The 21,893-nt window shown below is 35.7% G+C and overlaps 1 protein-coding gene across 1 annotated transcript in view; it reads right to left on the bottom strand.

Moving 5' to 3' along the window:
- Nucleotides 1-21,893, bottom strand: part of BBS9 (Bardet-Biedl syndrome 9) — a 273,671-nt gene that overhangs the window by 147,640 nt on the left and 104,138 nt on the right. The window contains exon 20 of the mRNA XM_042888262.1: nucleotides 4,108-4,290. Coding sequence (XP_042744196.1) covers nucleotides 4,108-4,290 — 183 coding nt within the window. The remainder of the gene's footprint in view (nucleotides 1-4,107; nucleotides 4,291-21,893) is intronic.

The following is a 21,893-nucleotide window of genomic DNA, read 5'->3' as shown; positions in this document are numbered from 1 at the left end:
GATTTTGATACTAACTCCTATGACTCCTTCAAGGCACTTTGTGCTTTTCTGCTCATGCTTTTCTTTTTCATCATTGGCTAAAGTTTATTTTTCTATTTTATCAATCAACACTATACAAGTAAATTTATAGTCCTTAATTTCAGTTTATTAAACTAGATCACAGAGTCATATAAATAGATGCATTTTACTCACAGGCATTTATTTTTTCTTTCCAAATTACAGCTTAATAAGAAGTTAAGATAGAATACAGACATTTACTTGGTTGCTATGATATCAAATGTAAATAAAAGCAGATTAAAGCACACTTCCTCAAAGCCAATTTACAGCTATTATTAGCTACAGTATAATGAATGGTACTACAAAGGGATGATTCTGAGAAATGAAAAGCATTTCTGGCATTATTTGGTAACATCAAGAGAACTATGAAAACATTTATTCTTGAGTGAAGTTACCAATGATGGCTATACTGTTGAGGGCACTCCATCAATCCTCAAATTGTAACATTAATATCAACAAAAATGTATTCCACTTGGAGTATGTTAAACAAAAAGAAAGTATTAATAGCTGAGTGATCAGACAACTGAGTAATCAGTCAATCCAAACACCTTGCAATCATTCCACCAAAGCTATCATGTGTGATGTGAACCCTTCAACCCTCTAAATTAGCTTGGATGAATTCTCTGCCTTCCCAAAAGGATTTTCTGCTGTTAACATACTATCAATCTATCACAAACTCAGCATTTTTCAAGTTTCATTCAGATGACTCAGCTTAGCAAAATGACTGAAAAACAACCCTTAAAATGTTCCTTGACATTTTCAGGTTTTTTAGTAATTCAAATTGCTGTCCCTGCCTAAGTTAATTCCTGAATATTACAGAACAGCTTTATATGCATAATAAAACCTCTGATAAACCATCAATATTCTTACATTGATCACGGGTTCTTCTGTCACCAAAACAACTCTGCCATATTCTGTCAGACATTTTGACAGCTGATGAAGCCAACCCAGGATCCTAATCAGATACACTATTTAAAGTACAGTTTGCATGGAACTGCAACACCATGATCAGAAATACTGGCAATATATATTTCTATATTTTGAATGTGGACTACTGCAATAGTTTAAAAAAAAAGTACATTGGAACAAATCTACACATAAGTTCCTTGACAGAACAGCTCCTTATTTAACTCACTGGACAAAAGCAGAGATCTGAGAGATCTCATGCAAGTTCTAATGTTTTGCTTCCCAGACCCTGTGATATTCATCAAAGAATCACTAAAAACAGTGGATGCCCACAGATTTCCAGTACTAAACAAGAGAAATCCTTTCAGCCAGCTTAATTTAAGAAAAGCTTAATTAGAAATTAGAAATTTACTTCAGGAAATAAAATATATCATGCCTAAAATCAGGTATTCCTAGAATATGCATTAAATTGTTAGAAAACACAACAGAATGGAAAAAATCAGAGGTATTCTCAGAAGCCTACTGATCACATCATTAAAATACAAAGGAAAAGCCTGACTTCATTTTGAGTACCTCATTTTGAAAACTTGTAGTATTACTGTTGCTTTATCTTTGTAGACAAGAAAACACAATTTTACATTTTCTTAAGCATTTGTAGTAGCAGACAATTTATATTAAAAAAACTGTTGACAATGGGAACTCAAAACATCTCTTTTCTATTTGCTAAATATCAGACTGGAGTGACTGCAAGGTCAAGAAAACAAGATGCAATCTGTTCTAAATGGAATGGCATGTATGAGAATAATGTTGATGTTATGGTCAGAGAAGCATTTCTTTTTACAGTAACAGTATATTCTAAACATTTCCCTTTTATTTAAAAAAAAAAAAACAACACTTTCATAATTTAATGTTCACAAAGCAGAAAATACTCTGGAAAGCTACATTGCACCCAAACTATCTTCTAAGACATTCCTCCAAATAAAAATACAACAAGCCATTGTGCAGAACTGTTTGAGTGAATAAAGTCCTTTAGAGTACTTTCTTTCATTACAGTTCCACTCAACTGCTTGCAAGGAAACGGGAACGCCAGCTAGGAGCTTCTGTCCATAAAAACCATTTTTATGCCATAAGATTTCCCCCCTTCCCTGCCTTGCCTAACTTAACTTCTCCTTAAATTACATTCAGAGTTCGGCGGTTCCGTAACAACTTCAATATGGCGAAGTGTTTCAATACTTTGTAAAGGTTCCATTTCAATTTCCACCTCCAGTTACTGCAGGTTTACATTTTTCATCCTGGCTGCTCTAAGGGATGAACACCTTCACAGTATTTTTGTGGGGTCTTACAGCTTCAACGTGGGTTCTTGTGAACCACTATATTGAAATGACATTGAGACATATCGAGCTGGTATCTTATATTATATATTATATACACTTATATTATAGATATGCAAAAGATTTCCCCACGATTTACCAAAATGTGTCAAACACAATGTGATCTTCGATGGCAAAATAAAAGAGAGTCATGCAAAAGGTGGTTGTTTGGGCTTTTATGAGACTCGTGTGAATCATCTTTCAATCCCATTCATATGAGTACATACACCTCTCAGTTGTGCAGCATAATTTTCAAGTTTAAAAGAGCCCAAAATCCAAAGCAAGTCTCATTAAAACTGTTTCTTTTTGTCTTGTATGGGTCAATATCATGTAAAATGCCAAAACATACTTTTTTTTTCCCAGCTGAAATTGTAGACCACTTGTAGTCCACTTGGAATACAGCACAAACTTTCTAAAATAGCCACAAACCATTCTAAGTATTCTGGGTATGTACTGAAGTCTGAATTCACCACATATTGCAAAAGTTCTTTGCAGAGCAATATAACTAAAATTAGAGTGTACTAAGAGAATTTTTTATTTTCTTATATTTGTCTGTGAAAAACAGTTATGCAGTATACTTCAAATTTTGGGTACCTAAAAGAAACTGTTAAGAGGTGCATTAATAGATCTTGTAAGTTTAAGTCTAGTTTAAGTACTTTATCCTAGAATCCAGTGGATGGCTGGATTTAAAGCTCGCTGAATATTAATCTTTAGTTCTTAAGAGCTTTGAATATTTCTTATTTCCACTAAAGCAGTATAATTTAGCTGGGGACCTTATAGCAAAGAAGAGTATTTTTTTTTAATACAGAAAATTCTCCAAATTTTTTTACATCATCTCACCAAGTCATACTTATTACGTCAGAGGAGAATTTGCAAAGTATCTACATGACGTCAAACAATCTATGGTAAGAAGAACATAAGCAAGTTATCTAGGCATGGTAATTTCTTTGGATAAATTTTGTCCATTATATGAGCCAGCAGAAAAACACTAAGGACAAAGTATGGCCAATGATTAATCATGTGACTGTGTGTACATGCTTATTCACTACAGTTGTTATACTGGAATCAGTATCTAAAGTGGAGCTTACAAAAAAGAAGAGGATAGACTCTTTAGCATGGTCTATGATGATAGGACAAGAGGAAATGGTTGCAAACTTAGAGAGGAGAATTAGGTTGGATATAAGGAAAAAGTCTATTACAATGAGGGTGCTGAGGCACTGGAACAGGCTGCCTAGAGATGTGATGGATGCCTCACCCCGGGAGACATTCAAGGCCAGGCTGGACTAGGCTCTGAGCAATCTAATCTAGCTGTGGGAGCTCTGGTTCATTGCACAGTAGTTGGACCAGATGACCAGATAAAAAACCCCCTCCTAAGAATTCTATGATTGTATGGATGTGTGTGTGCAAGTACACAGACATGTACGTATAGCACATAGCATTCCTATTAATCTTTAAAAAATTAGAACTATTCTGTTAGCTTCCATCTAATTGTTAGCACTAACGCAAGCCAGAGTTGTTATGGCAGATAGTCCTAGCTGTCTTAATAGAAAGGATTTGTTAAGTAGGAATTAACTGTTATTTTTTCATGAACTGTTCTACTACTACAGCTTCTCTGTGAAATGATGTAGTTTGCATCTGAATCCTACTTAAACACTTAAAAAAAAAAAAAAAAAAAAAAGAAACCCACCCCAAAACAATCCTCAACAAAGAACACAGAGAAATTCCTTTAAATTGGCATTTTTCATGTAATTTTTACAGATTCTTAGATTCTTACCAGCTCTTGTGTATCTTCTGCAAGTGGCAAAAATGTAGCTTCCATAATAGCAACTTGATCAGCGTTGAGTTTCTGCCATAGGCCAATCAGCAAAATCACAAGATGGGTGGCACTTTTCAACTTTGTGAATGCCTGGAACATGTTGGCTTGATTTTCTTCTGCTGCATCTGCTAGAGCTATTACCTGCAATAATTACAAACTTCTGTTAAGTATAATTTTACCATCCGTGAACACTCAACACTGAAATTACATTTGGCACACTCTTATTTTCCTTTAGAAGGTCCTGAGGAATTCTGTTTTCCATAAACACAAACCACAGGCTATTAAATGAATTATCATTTATCTAGATTTTTCCTTTGTATACCCTAGGTAATTTCAAGTCCATATGGCAATACAATTAATCTATCTAGTACTACAGTCAATGTCGAAAGGATTCTGTTTAGTGTGTATTCTTGAGGCATTTCTGAAACTGATCCCCACCACACCACATAATACATGATAAACTAACTTTCAGGTTTATACCACACATGATGCTAATCCCTGTATGACCAGGAAGCCTACTGTATTAATCAAAAACAATATGTTGATTTTATTCCATTAAGAATGCAATATATAATTATTTCCACATGAACACAACAGACATCTGTTACTTTATTAACTCCCAGGTCTGTGTTTCGCACTAGTTGTCTCTGCATTTATGCCAAAATGTAAACAGTATGAATCCTGTTTACGACAGCAATACTGATTTAACATAACTGCCACGCAGATTTTGAAATTATTTTATAAAATACAGTAAAATGGCAGATTCATTTCTTGTAAGATGGTAAGATAACTCAGTACTTCGGCACAAAGTGGGGGTTGTAAGTAGAAAAGCTACTACATCCTACTCATTTCAGAAATAACTTCTCATTGTAGATGAGCACTCACACCACTGTGTGACAATGGATGCTGCTGAAAAGCATTGTCAAAAATCCCTTCTTTCTTGAAACGTTTCGACATTTTTCACCACTCACTAATGAAGATGAGAGTGATTTCAATATGCAGTTGTCATCATTTCAATATGCCAACAGTAGATTCCCCATGGTACTTGCACTGATTTAATTCAGCTAAAGGTACCGAAGAAAGTTAAGAGGTTTATTGTAGGGTGGGAGCACAATTTATGACACCTCTCTCTTGAATGCCCCAAGATCTTCACGTTGCCTAAACAATCCTTGGTTTGTGCAGTGCAGATTATCTTCTCCATCATTTAAATCAACTCAAAACACTTCCCCTCATCCACTTTCTCCTTCTGTGACTTATCTGTGAAATGGGGCAATAGGTGCTTGACTAGAGTTGTGAAAGGCCTCCCAGAAACACTGCCGAAGTGTAATTAGTATCACAGAAGAATTTACAAAGTAAAACTCGATCCATTAGCATTTGGCAACAACGGGTAAATGAAAATACTATACAATGCATCTTTAGCCTGGAAACAAAGCCAACCAGCTGTTAGCATTTGGTGGAGGAAAACTATTTTTAAATCTGCAACACTGCCATTAGAGATGTGTGTGTGTGTGTGTGTTCCCTCCAAGTTCCCATGTGACTGGGAAGATAAAGGCAACAGAGAATTTTAGGGAACTATAAATATGAAGCATTTCAAACAAAATGTGTTGATAGCTTTTGTTTTAGGTTGTAAAATGCTACATTTCCAAATAAAACGGAGAACCCACAGGACACTTATAATTCAAACATTGCATAAATCAGGGGAAGGGAAGAGACAAGTCCAGCTAACTGCATGAAGAAGTGGGAAATGAATCTCTAATAGTAAAAAACAAAATGACCGAAGGTGCTTATAAGAAAGCAATAGTAACACAGCCAGCAAAGCCCTGGTGCTCCATCTACCTCATCATCCTGCAAGAGGTGCAGTTCCACAGCATGGTTACTTTTCTGTGATTCTGTGTAACAAATTCATCATTGTGGAGCACCCCCACATGAGCTGCAAGTGACCAGCACAGCCACTGATTGTATACATCTTCACAGCTCCATCTTCACAGAAGACACAAACAACAATAGCACACAAGTTCTCTGCAGCCAAACAACAGCCTTCAAATATCTTATCACGTTTCCTGTGCAAGATGCATTCAAAAACGTTGGGAATAAAATACATGTTAAATAAATATATACATGTAAATAAATATAAATATATATGTTAAATAACCGTTGGGAATAATGATACAATGAACTTAACATGCTGATGACGTCCCTAAAATACAGTTATTAGATGGGATAGCAGAATGGATTAATTCACAGTTTCTGGAAATTAGAATGAAGTTGTATCTTCCTCCTGGATACAAGCTCACCTAATGTCATGTCAGTAAGGCTGAAGAAGAGAGAAAAGTCATTGTGCTTGTGTGACAACTGCTGGAACCCCCGTTACACAACAGAGGTGAAGGACATCCTCCAAGCTGAGTCACTCATGAATTCCTCCATGGCCTCTCACTCGGTCCTATGCTTAACACTTACACAGTACTGGATACAACAGAAACTAAACAAAGAGAAGTTACTACCTGGTGTCTTACTTCAAGGAGTCTTGACTTCAGAATTTGCATTCTTTCTATTCTAGAACAACAAACAAAGGAGATGCTCATTTCTGATAGGCTATCAGAACTAAAATAACTAAGCCTCATACTCTCTCATATCTTCACAGGGTAGGAACAGAAATATATGGCAAGTGGCAGCCCAACGCGTAGGTTAAACACAAACAATTAGTCCAAATGAAAACTAGAAACTTTCCATAGTGTATGAGGCCTATCACTGGCTTTGTCTTTCTCCTTGTGCTTTAATATCACAGAGCTGCCAAATAAAAAGTTACCTAAAAAATATTTAAGTTATGGCAAGCTTCTTTTGGAAAGTAATGAAAGTAATGGAAGAAAGGAAGGTGGCAGAAAGAAATAAAAAAATCTAAAAGGTATTGAAATGGAAAGTATGGTATTTGTTACATATTTTTACAACTGATCAAAACGTATCTTTCATTTACAGCCTTTTTTGTTTAACCTCTTCTCACCAAATTCTCCTTGTGTTCACATCTCTACAGGAAAGCACAGGTCAGTTATTCATTACTAATGAAAGTACATTGTTAAAAAGAAAGAGAAACGTAGAGAAGAACTAATGTCTAAGTTAAGATCATGCTCTTAACAGAGTTTTATTAAGTTTCACATTCACAGTTAGCAAAGGTACGCCTGAAATCTAGAAGTATTTCTGTAATCTCTTAAGAACTTCAGCCATTAGCACTATTACTGATATTCAATTGCAAGTGTTTCCAAGTACGGAGCATTTCTCACATTTTCAGAAGGACTTTCCATACTATTTCATTCTCAGTGGATATTTCAAGATTGTCAAGGATTTGAAAACTGCACACTAATGGCAATTCAAGTTTGAAAAATAAGTAAATAAATAAATGCCACATCTCCCCATTATTACCACATAATTAAAGATATTTTGGGGCAGTGCTTTAACATCCACCAGTACTAGAAAAAAGATTGCAAAATACCCAGATAAATTCTCTAAAGCAATCACGAACATAATTACCCCAGGTTCATTCCAAATAAAATTTCAAAACTACAAAAGACCACACTAAATGACCAGGAAATTTAAGAATTTTTTTTTTTTTTCCCCTTTTTCTTAAATGCAGGAATGAGCATGAAGTTCCAGACAATTTTCTTTTGAGTGGGTAGTATATTTTCTTGGAGAACCAAGCGCCATAGGGATTGAAGACTCTCACTGGTTTTATGCCAGATTCCAAAAACAGAGAACAGGAAATTTGACTGACAATTTGTTTTTCTTTTTGAAAATAGCCAAGAAAAACATAACTGTTCACCACAGATGAAACTTCAGCCAACTGTTCTTATTCTCATCTATTTCTAACACAATGGGTTCAGCTTCTAGCAAATTCGAAGTAACTTTATTTTCAGTAGAAATCAGGTAGCAGAAGACAGCAGAGATTTGGTATTAAGAAAAACAGGATCCCTTTATGCTTCATATATTGCATTTAAGAGATAGTCTTCTGTGCAAAATGTGTTAAGATAAGAAAAATAGCATCAGAAGTGTAATTATTTTGAACCAGACACAAGGATGATGAATTATCAAGACAATTATCATGTACTCCACAGTGAACTAATGCACAAAGCCTCCCCATCTAGTTTCAGAACACAGCTATCCAGTACTAAGGAAGAATTATACAAGCAAAAGCAGTGATCACAAGCTCATTGGTATCCTCTGGCAATTGTTCCAAATTTAATATGGAATCATTCATGCTGAAGTACCTAATTGGTCCAGCCCCTTCCAGCTTATTTTTAAAGCAAAGCTAAATCCTCATAAGTAAAATTTTAATGCACAGAAAGCACAAAAAAAATACAGAGCTGAGAATTCCCATGACTACTTGTTCCTTCCTATTGTAACAGGACATTCAGCACTGTTCTACTTCACCATTTCCTACATTCATTCATTTTAGAAAAGGAAATACAATTCAACAACTACATCTATATCAACATCTAATAGAACATTCTTCTCGTGGTTTTAAGAGGTCTCCATCACATATCTTAGTTCACATGGAACAAGCAAGCATTTAAAATCAATTCTTTAATCCTACAAGTCCTTTTGCTTATCTTATAGAAGGTATGCAGCCCTACACAAAAGCTAATGCAGCAGTAAAGCAAACCTTTACAACAGATAAGACAAGGTGGTAGCAATCATATCAGCTTAATTAATAAAATTCTGAATATCCTTATTCTAGGAGTAAACTATTTTCTTAGGGGCAATTCTCAATGCAGTTTGCAAAGAAAGCGAATGGTGACTAGCAGACTGGATCTCAGTGCAGCCCTTCTCACTCAGCGACCATTGTGCACACAGCTTTTGCAAGTGACCGAGGCTTTATGGAATGCAGGCACAGAGATCCATGTCAGAAAGTGATCTTTATCTAGCCCTCTGTCACCAAGACAAATAACTGTGTTCACTCCTGCACTTTACCACTGCGGCGTTCCCACAACCCCACAGCACAAATGTAGAACGTGCATCAGGGTTGAGTACCTCAGGCCACAATTATCCCACTCAGATAGGAATGCCCCCAATTTCACTAACCATGGCCAAAGGTTTTGAAACCATTGTACAGCCCCACTGTGATGACAGCAAAGCATCAGTTCACATCGGCACCAAATACTCAACTTTCAAGTGAAGCCCAACATGACCCGGCCCTGAGAAGAGAGCAGAGAGATGAAAGAGGCAGCGTTATGAGCTACGGTCCATTATCTGGATTATCTCCCAAAACAAGCATGAAATAATTGATCATTATGAGGAGTTAGTACAGCAATCTGTGCTTCTGAAAACTAGAAAAGCTATATTAATGAAACGCTCGACATTGCAGGAGATGTTGTGTAGATTTCTTTTCTCTATGTTATTTCCATGACAGAATTATCACTAATACCTCAACAGCACCTTCTCCTAAACTGGAACTTGCCAAGCAGCAGTATTGCCTACAAGCACAACACAGATTACAGATTAAGTCAGCAGGCAGCTCAAACGCTCTTTGAAAGCCGGATGGATGCACTGTTTATACTTCGAATATTTGTTTGAAGCTTCACATGTAATAAAGCTGTTTTACCTTAACAAACCAAAGAGATATACTATCACCGAGTCATGCTGCAACTAGTTTCTTTCATTTATAGAAATAGGGACAATGATACTAATAAGAATATACATCTAGATAATGTCCCTATCTTTTCAACAATCCAAAGACAAAATTGTATGAAAAGATCCAACTGAAAATAGGAAAAAAAAGTCTAATCCTTTTCTTTCTTCTTCTTCAGAAAACTCGGTCAGACAGCCTAGAGCTGTGTCTTCACAAGTTTCTATTTCCCTAGTCTTTATACGTATCAATACATCCTGCTTTAATCAAAAAGTTTGTTGAAGGTGAATACAAAATATTTAGAGGGTTCAAAACCCCACTCACCTGAGTACATTAGGTAAACACACCTGATTGTTAATGCATTTAAACACAAGTTAAAATCCTGATGGATCAACAGCATCTTACTCCAAAGGAAATATGTTTTTACTGGGTAAAGCATTTAGCCAAGCATTGCTAGTAGACATTGTTAGTTCTACATAAAAATGGTTATGAACTAATTAAACTGAGCACATTCATATTCCCCTTTGTTTAAAAAGGCTGCTCTTCACACACAAGTTAATATTGAAAAGTTCTGTCTGAACAATAAAAACGTAGTGTCAAAAAAGTGCTTTCTTCCATTACTTTTGCCAGTTTACTGGTTTTATTTAATCTCTCTATGCTACTTAATACTGTGGCTTATTCACAGTACCAGAAAAGAACTTCTGTTGCCTATAATATTTCTTCTGTCTGAAGCAACGGTTCCAGTTAAGGACATTTAGATTTGATTAATTCGCTGTTCTCCATTTGCTTGATTTCTTTAAGAGTTTCTTTCTCTAAAAACCAGACGAACTACTGAAGTTTATAAGAACAAGGAAGTATTTAAGCATCTAACACCACACCTGCTCTGAACAGTCTATCTATAACATTACCAGTTTTACATGTGAGTAACTGCTTATTATTTGGTACAATTATTAAATATCAAGATGGAGCAAAATGTTTTTCATGAAAGAATGTCGAAAGTTGCAGTATACTCCAAAATATCTATGCTACTTCCCAACACGTGTAGAAGCAAGTCCTACACCGCAAATCAAAATTTAAATGTGGAGATATAACATTGGTAGCTTATCTGAGTGAAATAGCATCTGGTACAAACCCCAACAAGTCGGTGAGTTACAGTGCATCCTTCACTTCCCCCATCGAAACAGAAGTTCCATTTAAGTGTACAGATGTGCCAAATAACGTGCAGATATGTCAAAGAATCGCTGATAGCCAATGAACATTGAAGACAAGAGTTTCACTGTGAAGCTGTGGTTGAATTGGCAGCAGTGTATTAAAAAAATAGAGCCAAGCATTAGCTAAATGGAGACAGAGAGGTGGAGGGCTTGGTTTGTATCATTAAATACATGGTATTATGTAATGATGACAAAAATATTTTACAACTGAGGAACAAACTTTAAACAGCAGAGCTGCATGTTTGGTATCTTAAAGTAAGCTGCGAGGGCAAACAAATGGTTAAAAACCATCAAACCAGAGTGAGGCATCAGCACCACAAAAAACAATGTCAAATAGCCCACCAGTTTTATGTTTTTATTTCTCTTTTTTTAACATTTTAATAAAAATATTAAAAATTAAAATTCTTTTTAAATTAATTATTAACTACATGGTCTATTTTAAGAGAGATGGTCCAAAAGTAATGCCTCCTATTTTATTATGTTGGCTCAGGATGTCAGAAGTGGATGTTGGCGGTATAGCAGTTAAGATTGAACCTCCCTACTAATATTCCATTACATTTTGCTGCCGTGCAACTGATGGCAGTAGAGGGGCTGCATGACAAAACAGCATTTGACATAGAAGTGCATGTGAAACAAAGATGGGGAATTGAACTTCTCCATGCAGAAAAAATGGCACACAAAGGCATTTATGGAACTGAGCAGCGGATGTGAACACAGTGGGTCGTGCATTTCAGCAGTGACAACAACAATGATTTGACACCACTGCTGAAGGAAAGTAGCATTTTGTAGCTGAGACTTTGTTCAATCAAATAGTGCTACTGTGCTCTTTGTATCTGCTGTAGTTTCCATGGAAATAAATAGGAGGCATTACTTTCAAAGCAACCTATGTATAGGCAACCCAACACAATTTCTCTTCACTTAACGTGGCCTGGGCAAACCAAAAGGATGGACACCCATGCATTAGATCCCACTTCTGCAAAAATTCACACACAGCAAAACTCAGTGGGCAAAACCAAAGCTTTACCATCACCAGTGGAAAAGTTGCGTTGACTCAGTAAGGGCAGTATTTCATCCTCTTAAAGAAAACTACACTCAGTGTGATTAGGCACATGCATTCAGTAGAAGAAGAAAAAAAAGGAGTTTGCAGTATGTTTGATACAAAACTAGCTTTAGAAATCAACAATAAACCCAAAAATCATTGTTGTTTCCCACAAATTACATGCTAAACCATGTATCTCCTAAATCAGGCTTGTCTATGTTTTATTATAAACATTAGAAACAATAAACCTGTTGTAGACAAACAAACCTTTAACAGGTTAATAAAAACAAATCCAACTAACACACTGTAGAGATATTCTTCCATTTGGATAGTAATAAAGTAATTCCAGCAAATTATGCTCTGAACACTTTCATGAGTAGCAATATTGAACAAATCAGCAAGGTCAGTTAAGACACTGAAATACTAAGCTAAATTCCAATATATTGCATTTGTCCACTCAATGCCATTTGCAATTTTGGCACTTCTGCTTTTATTGAACCTGAGAGAATATCCAAAATTCCTCATCCAGTTTGGCTAATACACAATTTAAAATGATTAGAAAACACTGTAGTTGCTAACACTGTCTGGAAATAACAGTAAGGTTCAGAATGATTGAATTAAAAGAATAAAGTGGAATCATAGAATCACTCAGATTGGTAAAGACCTTAAAGATCATCAAGTCCAACCACAACCTAACCATACTGCCCTAATTCAAACTTCCCTCCACCAAATCATGTCCCTGAGCACCACATCCAAATGGTTTTTAAACACACCCAGGGATGGTGACTCCACCACCTCCCTGGGGAAACCTATTCCAGTGATTAACAACCCTTTCTGTAAAGAAGTTTCTCCTGATATCCAACATAAACTTACCTTAGCACAACTTGAGGCCAGTTTCCCTTTCACCTGTTACCAGTGAGAAGAGACCAACCCCGCTCTCGCTGCAATCACCTTTCAGGTATTGGAAGAGAGCAACAAGGTCTTCCCTCAGCCTCCTCTTCCCCAGACTGAACAGCCCCAGTTCCTTCAGTGAACCAGGAAACCAATTTTAAACACAGCACTCAAAGAAAATGGCTGGCTGGCTAATTAAAAGCTCAAACTTTTAACCACAACACCAATTTCAGGACATCTCTCACTGTTTTGAGACATTTTGTAGGACTTCTCTGCTGGTATAATCTTGAGAACACGTGCCAGTACGTTTGGAAATAAAGCAAACTTTTCAAGTTGAAGTACAGAGATCCAAAAACATGTGAGACGTTTGTTTGAATACGTTGTCTTTGAATTAGGGTTTTTCCATAATTTCTTCCTTTTTGTTCTGAAAGAAGCATAGCTATTTCAAAACAAAGGAACACTGTGATGAAATGCAGGTTTTGTAAAACTCAGGCAAAAAACAATCTACATTAAACTCGACTAAAATTAAAAGAGATGGGAGTTCTTTAACAGAAGAAAGGTGGAAAGAAAGGTTTCAAACCAGACTTTCAGTGTAAGTAAAAATTCAGTGCTCATTCAAGGTGCCAAAAGAATATGTTTCAAACATTATTCTGGCATTTCTCCACAGATGAAGCGCAACAGAGAACACAATAATGCCAAACTACTCAGAAAATAACTCCTATCATCTTCTGACATGCAACTCATTCCATAAGATATTTGATTTCTATGCCAACATTCATACTCCTAATATAAATCCCATAATAAAGAAACAAAGTAGTTACCATAGCCCTGGGATCCTTCATCTACAGAAAAAGAAAGAAAATAGAAAAAGAAACCATCTGAAGTAACACCACAGTCTATTCAACGTCAGCTTTCCAGGTGGTGATCAAAACAGCATACCTAAATCAGGTCACTGATTTCATTGTGCTCTGGACAAGGACCAAGCAAACGATTCCCATTCTTCTGCACACCTGCAACTGCACCTTCTTTCTTTGTTTCTTTCCAACTCTCTTCTCCAACTGAGAAATTAAGAGAATTCCCACCTGAAATGCTCTGCTAATTCACAAGAACAAAGACCACAGGAACAAAATCAGGTGAAGTTTTCTTTACACTTGCACCTGCCCCAGCCACACCATCAACAGTGCCACTGAAACCTAGAAATTAGAAAATAAGTGAAAATAAAAAACAAATACTTGTCCCCCAAATTTGTTTCTCTTATGTTCAAATTAAGAGAAGCTGCAAAGCTAGAAATTATTTTAATATGTAAAAGTGACTTTAATACAGTATTATGTCAGTAGATTGTCTCACATGGCTACGGATTGATATCCAATAAAATAAACACCACCATACGTGAATTTGTAGTACTGGAGCTTAATTATTCATCATAACATTTCTGCATCATTCTCCTCTTACATCTCTACATACATGTGAGTCTATATGGCATCCTAGAATCCATTTCAAAACAAAGTTATAAACAGCCTTTGAGAATTGTTACAGAGAAAAAAAGAAACCAACAGTTATAACAGTTCAAAGTTGTACACGCAAATGTTTTTAACCTGTCTTTGGATTCTGTATTTTCAATAGGACATCAGCTAACTCTTACTCACATCCCACAGCATTCCTCTTTTTCTCAAAGTAAATGAAGACCCAAAAGACAGAAGACCTTATAAATAGAATAAAGAAACTCCTTCCAGTATTAGTTTAGGATTAATTCTCCTGTGAAAGAACACCTGTGTAACACACTTGCCAATTTTTGAAGATGAACACTTTTTTTTTACCTGGCCTCACTATCTATGTGGTACATTGTCTGCTGACAGAAAAACAAGATGGTTCAGGCCAGCCTGGCCATAAAGGAGAAATAATATTTTTCAGCTTTCTCAGTCTTTAGAAGTACTTCAGAAAGGCTCAAATTTAATTTAACTCTATTTTCCAGAAGACAGACTTTTTCTTCCATGAAGAAAAAAATGTAAAACAACCTATCACCAAATGCTCAGAAATGTATGCATTTTTATTGCAACCTTCCGTAAGCAAACTTTTCATTCCCCGTCTTTCTTTATTCTAACAGGCAGCTGATTCCATCAGGGACCTACTGACTGGGAGAACAGATGAAAAAAAAGAGAGCAATTGTCAGGTGGGTGAGCTTAGGTCTCTGAAATGTGATAACTGACTTTGCATCCCTCTCTATTTTAAGTCTAGAAAAAAAAAAAAAATATATATATATATATATTATGAGCAAAAGTTTATGGATAGCTCTACTGCATAATATTTGGATTAACAAATAGTACCTTCAATTATGTTAGAAGAAGAAAGAGCTCATTTTTCAAGGCTAATATGCAATCACACACAAACACACCCCACTAAATTAGCAACAAATGCTCTTACTGATTTTAGCCAAGATAGGCTTCCTGATAAGATTTTCTTTTCAAAAAAAAATCTCAATTTAAACACTTATCTTTTTCCCTTGATGTAATACAGCTGAAGTTCATGCTCTGGTTCAGTCAAATCTAATAGTTTTAACTTCGTTTTGTCCATTATTGGTCATAACGAGATGTATTCAAAAGGGTATGTATGTTTGCTTTATTCTATTGCATAAAGTTAGGAAAACACATCTGGGTAGCGTAGATTCAAGCCACGCTACAGACCAAAAATCCAGATAAACGTTTTGTCTAGAGGGATGACTAAATAAGTTGGCCAACTATCAGAGCAAAATAACTTTGATGTTTCAAGTTGGTGGAGCTCAGAAATACGACCTAAAAGATAAAGTTACATCTTCTGAAAGAGTAGCAACTCTTGTTTCCCTTCGTTTCTGCTAAGAAAAATGAAAAGCATTCCTGCTGAGTGATGGCAGAATGTAAAACTATTAAAATGGTAGGAACTCAAGAAAAAGCATTTCTCTATTTTAGCTCATGTTCATAAATAGTTCATACTCATCCCCTTTTCAGGACAATCTCCAGTGCTTACCTCCCCTATAACCAAAAATGGCTTGGAGTTTGCTTAGAGGACTATAGAGAAGGACGGTATTCAAGACTCATGTTGCAAGGGCCGAACTCAACCTGAGTGGATTGGATCTATATAACCTACATCCTGAAAGTGATGCTGAGTCACTTGTCAAAAATTAATGAAGTATGAAATATATAAATTGATAAATCCTTGTATCGGGTGCAGAACTAACTTACTGAGCTCAATCTACCATGTAATAAAGCAGACAGCTGGCACGTTGTTGAACGATAGGACTGGAGAGATTTACTAGCACCGTTCCTATGAGAAGAAGCACTAACAAAACCTCAGTGTGCAGTGAGAATATGAACCAAACATTATGCTCTTCTCTAAGTGGAAAATTCCTAGGGGGCTTCGCAGGCATGGAGGCATGGATCATACAATTCCTTAGGACCAAATATAATGCTATCTATGATACAGTTAGCTCCAATTTCCACAACTCCCACTCCATCAGCTGTCTCCTGTAAATGACTGCATGCCCTTGAAAGACAGAAAGAGCCTATTGAGGTGTATAGGCATCAAGGCATCAATTCAGGGACAGGAGTTTTAATAGCATAACTGTAACATTCAGACGAAGCTGATAAAGGAGCACAGGAATAAAAGAACAGTAACAAGTTTGTTACGTACTGGCATTCACCACAACTTTCTCTTCCACATAGTAGCACAGTATTAAAAAGAGAAGATTTCCAAGACTTTCCCTTAACATGAATAGCGAGACATTTAAAATCTGCAAAAGCAGCCAAGAGAGTGATCCAAACCTAAATTAACCACAGCCATTTTAATTTCCTTAGGAACAAAATTTTAGTATATTTGGTTTTGGATTCATGATCTATACAGCTCAAAAGTTAAATAATTCTGGCTGTAAATGGAAGCTTTGCCTAGAAACAGCTAAGAACATTTCTCTTCTCATTGAAGCAAGCGATCTGTAGTCTATGTACCACATGCTTTTATTTAAAGTGTAAAATACAGCTTAAATAATACACATCCCCAAAACCAAATAAGTAGCCTTTACTTGGGGCAGCCAGGAGGTTGTAGCATCCAGTTTAAGAGAAGACCAGAGTGCTTGGACTCTTAATATTCCATCCACAGTAATAAAATTCCACTGCTTCAGCTAGCAAGCGAACAAAGACAATATATAAGCACCACACTATCCAGACTACTGTTCATGATGGACAACTAAAGTATGCATCTGTACATCATTGCAACAAAAGTATTAAGAAGAACTAAAAATGTTTGCTTAGAATCTTCCGAGCCTGTAGGTATCTAAAAGTCCAAATGCTTATGCACTGTGTTAAAAAGGGTCATGTGCTCATTACAAATTAATTATTGCTTCAGAACATCTTTGTGATGTGGGTAAAATAGAGCAGTTGTGGATCAAAAAATAATAGTAATAAATCACTGCATCCTGTAGTCACCTTCCCAGTGTGTTCTAAGCAATGAAGCATAAATTAGCTTCAAATAAGTTAAATAAAACGTGTATAGATTAAACTTCATAGTCCCCTTTTTTCTTTCCCACAGATACAAATCAGTGGATTTCTGCTCCACAGTTCTTTCATGCTATGTCTGTAAAATTTAATTATTGGCCATTTGTTAAAAAACTATATGTAAGAAATTGCCTTGCTTGATTAAATTGAACCAAAACTTTGTCATTCATATCACCATATCTCAGGTTTTACTCATAGAAGAATTGAGTGAAAAATGTAAACCAAAAAGATACATTTCCTTCAATTTATAATCATAATCATACTTAAATAGCTGTTCTCTGTGTGCAGATAAAACATATTCATAACAAAGTCACATGGATGTAATACTTCACTTAATAAAAATAGCTGCATATTAAATGAAAAAACTCTTCCCCATCCAAGATCATATTCAGCATTTTCGACATTTGAAGATCACTACCATTATCAGGAGTTATTATCAGAGTACTGATGGACAAAATCCCTTTTAAAATGGCAAGGGGGTACTTCTGTCAGTAATTACCCCTGCTAATTGGAAACTGCTCTCTTTCATTTAGTCTTTTCTAGTAAATGCTCCTCTTATCTGTTTTACCCTGTGTGATATCAGCCACTGCCTCTATCACTGCTGCTTCATTTAACAGCCTTGCGCCTCTATAATCACTTGTTTTCTTTTCAGATCTCTTCAACATTTCAAATGTACATTTCTTAATTTATTTCTTGTTATCAATCTATGAAAATACTGCAAAGGTACTTTTTGTCTTTGGTCACTTTCTATATCCTCTGCTGGTAAATGAGTTAGCAATGTACAATATATATGGCAGGATGACAAGATACTCCTCTTTATCTTTGCTTACGTTGAGGTTTCACATACGGCGAGCAGATTTTATGAAAAGGCAGAACATGAATCTGTAATGCATTCATAGCTCTCTGCTAGACTGTGTAGTGTTACCCTCAGGAAAACCACATCTTTTGTTTCTTTTTATTTAGTGGTGATTTTGCAAAATGCCACCTATAGGTAAAACTGTAGAAATGAAAGGCAAACTTTGCAGAATTGAATCTATGGTAGCTACAGAAGGGAATCTTGAATGCTCAGCTTTTCCCTTAATCACTGCATAATAAAATTCAGTAGCACACAATTGAAAAATTGAATTTTTTGGATAAGTTACATACAGAATAAAAGGAACACAAACAAAAATCTCATACATGTAGGTAAAATCATATTGATTATTATTAATTATATTATACTCTTACATAACATTTAACAAAATTCCATTTCAGCTGTTTTACTATTTTACCCAAGGTTAGTATCAGGCCAGTATTCCTACACTTACCTCAATCTTCTTTTCATTCATCTGAACATCAGCTTCATCCAGATCCCTGGAACCAAATTCCTCTGTCACATCCTATAACCTTACAGGAAATTGTTCGACCAAACCTTTAAAAAAATTATATATGGCCTAAGCTGAAGATTTTTAGAGGTTTTCAGTAGTGTTTAATACTTTCCTTAGTGACTACTGGAAACTTATTACATCATTTGATAGGAACACAACTTATCCCTTTAGAGCCATGTAGAATATATATTCAATAGTTCTGCTGCTTGAAGTTACCACATTATATCACAGTTAGGAAAATAAAATAATTGAAGCAACACTTCTAATGGAAGAAGTATCCACATATGAATGTAGTCATCTCAGGTGAATAGAACTCTTCAGATTCTTGAAAATTTGAATGCAAAATCATGTTCTGGCATCTCTATTTCTGAGAACTGGGCCCTCATCCTTAAGCATGCATTTCAAAATCCATCAGGAGAAGGCTGGAGGAAAAATATGCTATTAACTAATTAACTTGAATAGGCGGGGATCAAGCAGGTTTCTCCTCTATTGTGCTGTAATCTTTTATCCCTATCTTCTGTTCTCAGTCTGATTGAAGTGCTGCAAGACACAGAAATACGTCTGCAGGAGAGAATACTCACACATGCACTAAACTTATTCTTACAGCCTTTCCTTTAATTTGTGTCACAAACACAACTATGACAACAGAAATAACTTGTTAATATTATAATTGCTATTTCCTTCCATTCCTCTCTGCCTCAAGAACAAATGATGCTGCAAGTTCATTAAGCAAAATACCAGACCATTTGCTTCAAGTTAACACAATAAAGTCATTTACAACTCATTTTTTAAAGAGTTTGGTTTACATACACAGAAAACAGATTTTACTAGCAGTGTGTTTTTAGATTTCACATAATGAGAAAACTATTTTAGTATGTATACAGATATTTTTGTAAGTAAACACACTGTGAAACGTGTTTGAAAGCAACAGTTAATTTTATGGCCATAATGCTGATGCTTGTATATTTGCTACAAGCATCAGATAAAGTCTTGTGTGGCTGTAATCAAACCTAGCTCTACATTTTACACTGCTCAACCTTCCAATTAGATTTTTAAAGCATCACGTTCACAAGAAGCACACAGGCAGGTTTGATATTCCACAGCAATACAGCATCACTCAATAGCTGTTTGCTTCTCAGTGAGGGCCAGATTTGTTTATAATCTATGGCGCTGTAAATTGGCAGAGACTGTTTTTATTCAGGAATGGCCATGGAAGTAAATATTTGCTGAATTCAACCACTAAGGATTCCTGAGTTCTATTATCCACAGCTAAGGAGAATACTGGATCAAGTATTTTTAGAACAGGATACTTATAGGACTGGATAACTCTGTAGAAAAGAGAATACGTATATCCTCCATATAGTGTAGAATAGGATATTATTAGGGATATCTTTTTTAAGGGACATATTTTTACTACTGAAAACTACTCTCTTGAGAAAGAAATTACAATATAATTGGAGAAATTGTCAGGCATAACATCAGACTTTTCTGTCTGGTCCTATTCTTAGTCATTTCTAGGAGTCAAACAAGTCACGAGCTTTATTCCATATCCCATTACAACTACTTTTATTCGTGTCTGAGTACTTGGTGAACTGACAATAGGCATCAATATACCTGTCAAAACAAATATGTTCCACACATGGCTTGAATTAGATCTCCATAATTGAAGAGCTAATACATTAATCCATGGTGACATGCACTATATGAGTAGCAGGAAAAGTGTCTGTTTTTGTAATGTCTTCACTACTGTCTCAGCCTCAATCTATTTGCTTGGCAGCCCATGAAGTAATGTTAATGTAGAAATGCCCAGTTTTAAAAACAATTGAATCTTTTTCCATTATATAGGCTAAGAAATTATTTATTGCTTTAGTTAAAGAACTAACAGAAAAGCAAGGGCAGTAAACCACCATCATTTTTTTTGTATTTCTGCTAGGAATACTGAGCAGAACTGGCTTTCACTCCAATTTGTAATTGCTTTACAGTACATTAGTTGAATGGTCTTAAATGTGAATAATTAGTGCAACAAACTTTTACTCTGGTTCCTTACACTTTGTAAGTATTAGCTAATGCTCTTCTGTTAATAAAGGTAAGATACCTGATTTTGCTTAAGCTCATCTTATAATGCAGCACCAAGACTTAAGGGCAGTTTTGTGACTTCATTTGCATGCCAAAGGGTAGCAGTTCCTTATCAGAAATTCTGTATGCAAACTTACTTAAAACAACTGCTAACAAAGAGTAGACTGATTTAAAATGGAAATATCAAACATACCCAATGCACAGAGCATACAGTGTACATCAGACATGACTAAAGGCTAATCTGAAGTACAACCCTATGAGATTTTGTCTAAGTATATGACAAAGATAACATTTACAAAACCAAGTCAAAAAGGTGCAACTCCCTCAGAAAACTATTGTATACAGATCTTCAAGGACACTTTCACAAGCGACCATCCCCCAGGGCCCTGAGGTCAATGCAAATTGCAAATACATTTCTAACAGCATTAAATGACCTTTATTGTTTCTAATTTGGTTTTGATGTCTTCTTCAAGACAAGAAACATTCTACAGACACATTGATCTGATGATTGTAAACACACACACATGAGAAACGTCAGTGTACTTCAAACAGCACACTGTGCATTTTGACCTCTATTTTAGATGAATGTACTTGCAAATAAAAAGTCTTGAAAAAGCTCAAGAAAGCAATTTCCACTGGTGCATATTAAAATGTAAATTGCAGATTAGTCTGACAACTCACAACTAGTGACCTTAAAATACTTTGCTGCTAATCCCCACTTAATTTAAGCCGAGTATTTTAATAAACAGACTCTTTATCAACTGTTCTCCCCTATCAAGAGTTTTTCCCCAGAATACCTTTAATATCCTTTGGTAGTGTTGATTTGGTGATATTTTCCCTTCAACAGAAATTAAGTGAGGGTTGTGCCTTTACTATCACAGAGACTGAATTGAATCTAAAAGTATTATTTCTCTTTAGTTAGAATGCATTTAACTGCCTTCACACTTTCAGGACAATCCTTACTGCATTACTAACTTGGCTAAAGAAATTGATTAGGAGGAAATATTCTGAGCTCTTTGCATTTCA

Source organism: Lagopus leucura, unplaced genomic scaffold (genome assembly GCF_019238085.1).
Source record: "Lagopus leucura isolate 7727_CA_CO unplaced genomic scaffold, USGS_WTPT01 Super-Scaffold_100157, whole genome shotgun sequence".
NCBI classification, from domain to species: Eukaryota; Metazoa; Chordata; class Aves; order Galliformes; family Phasianidae; genus Lagopus; species Lagopus leucura.
Note: the sequence above shows the minus strand (reverse complement) of the source record. Positions and strands in the feature narration are given on the sequence as shown.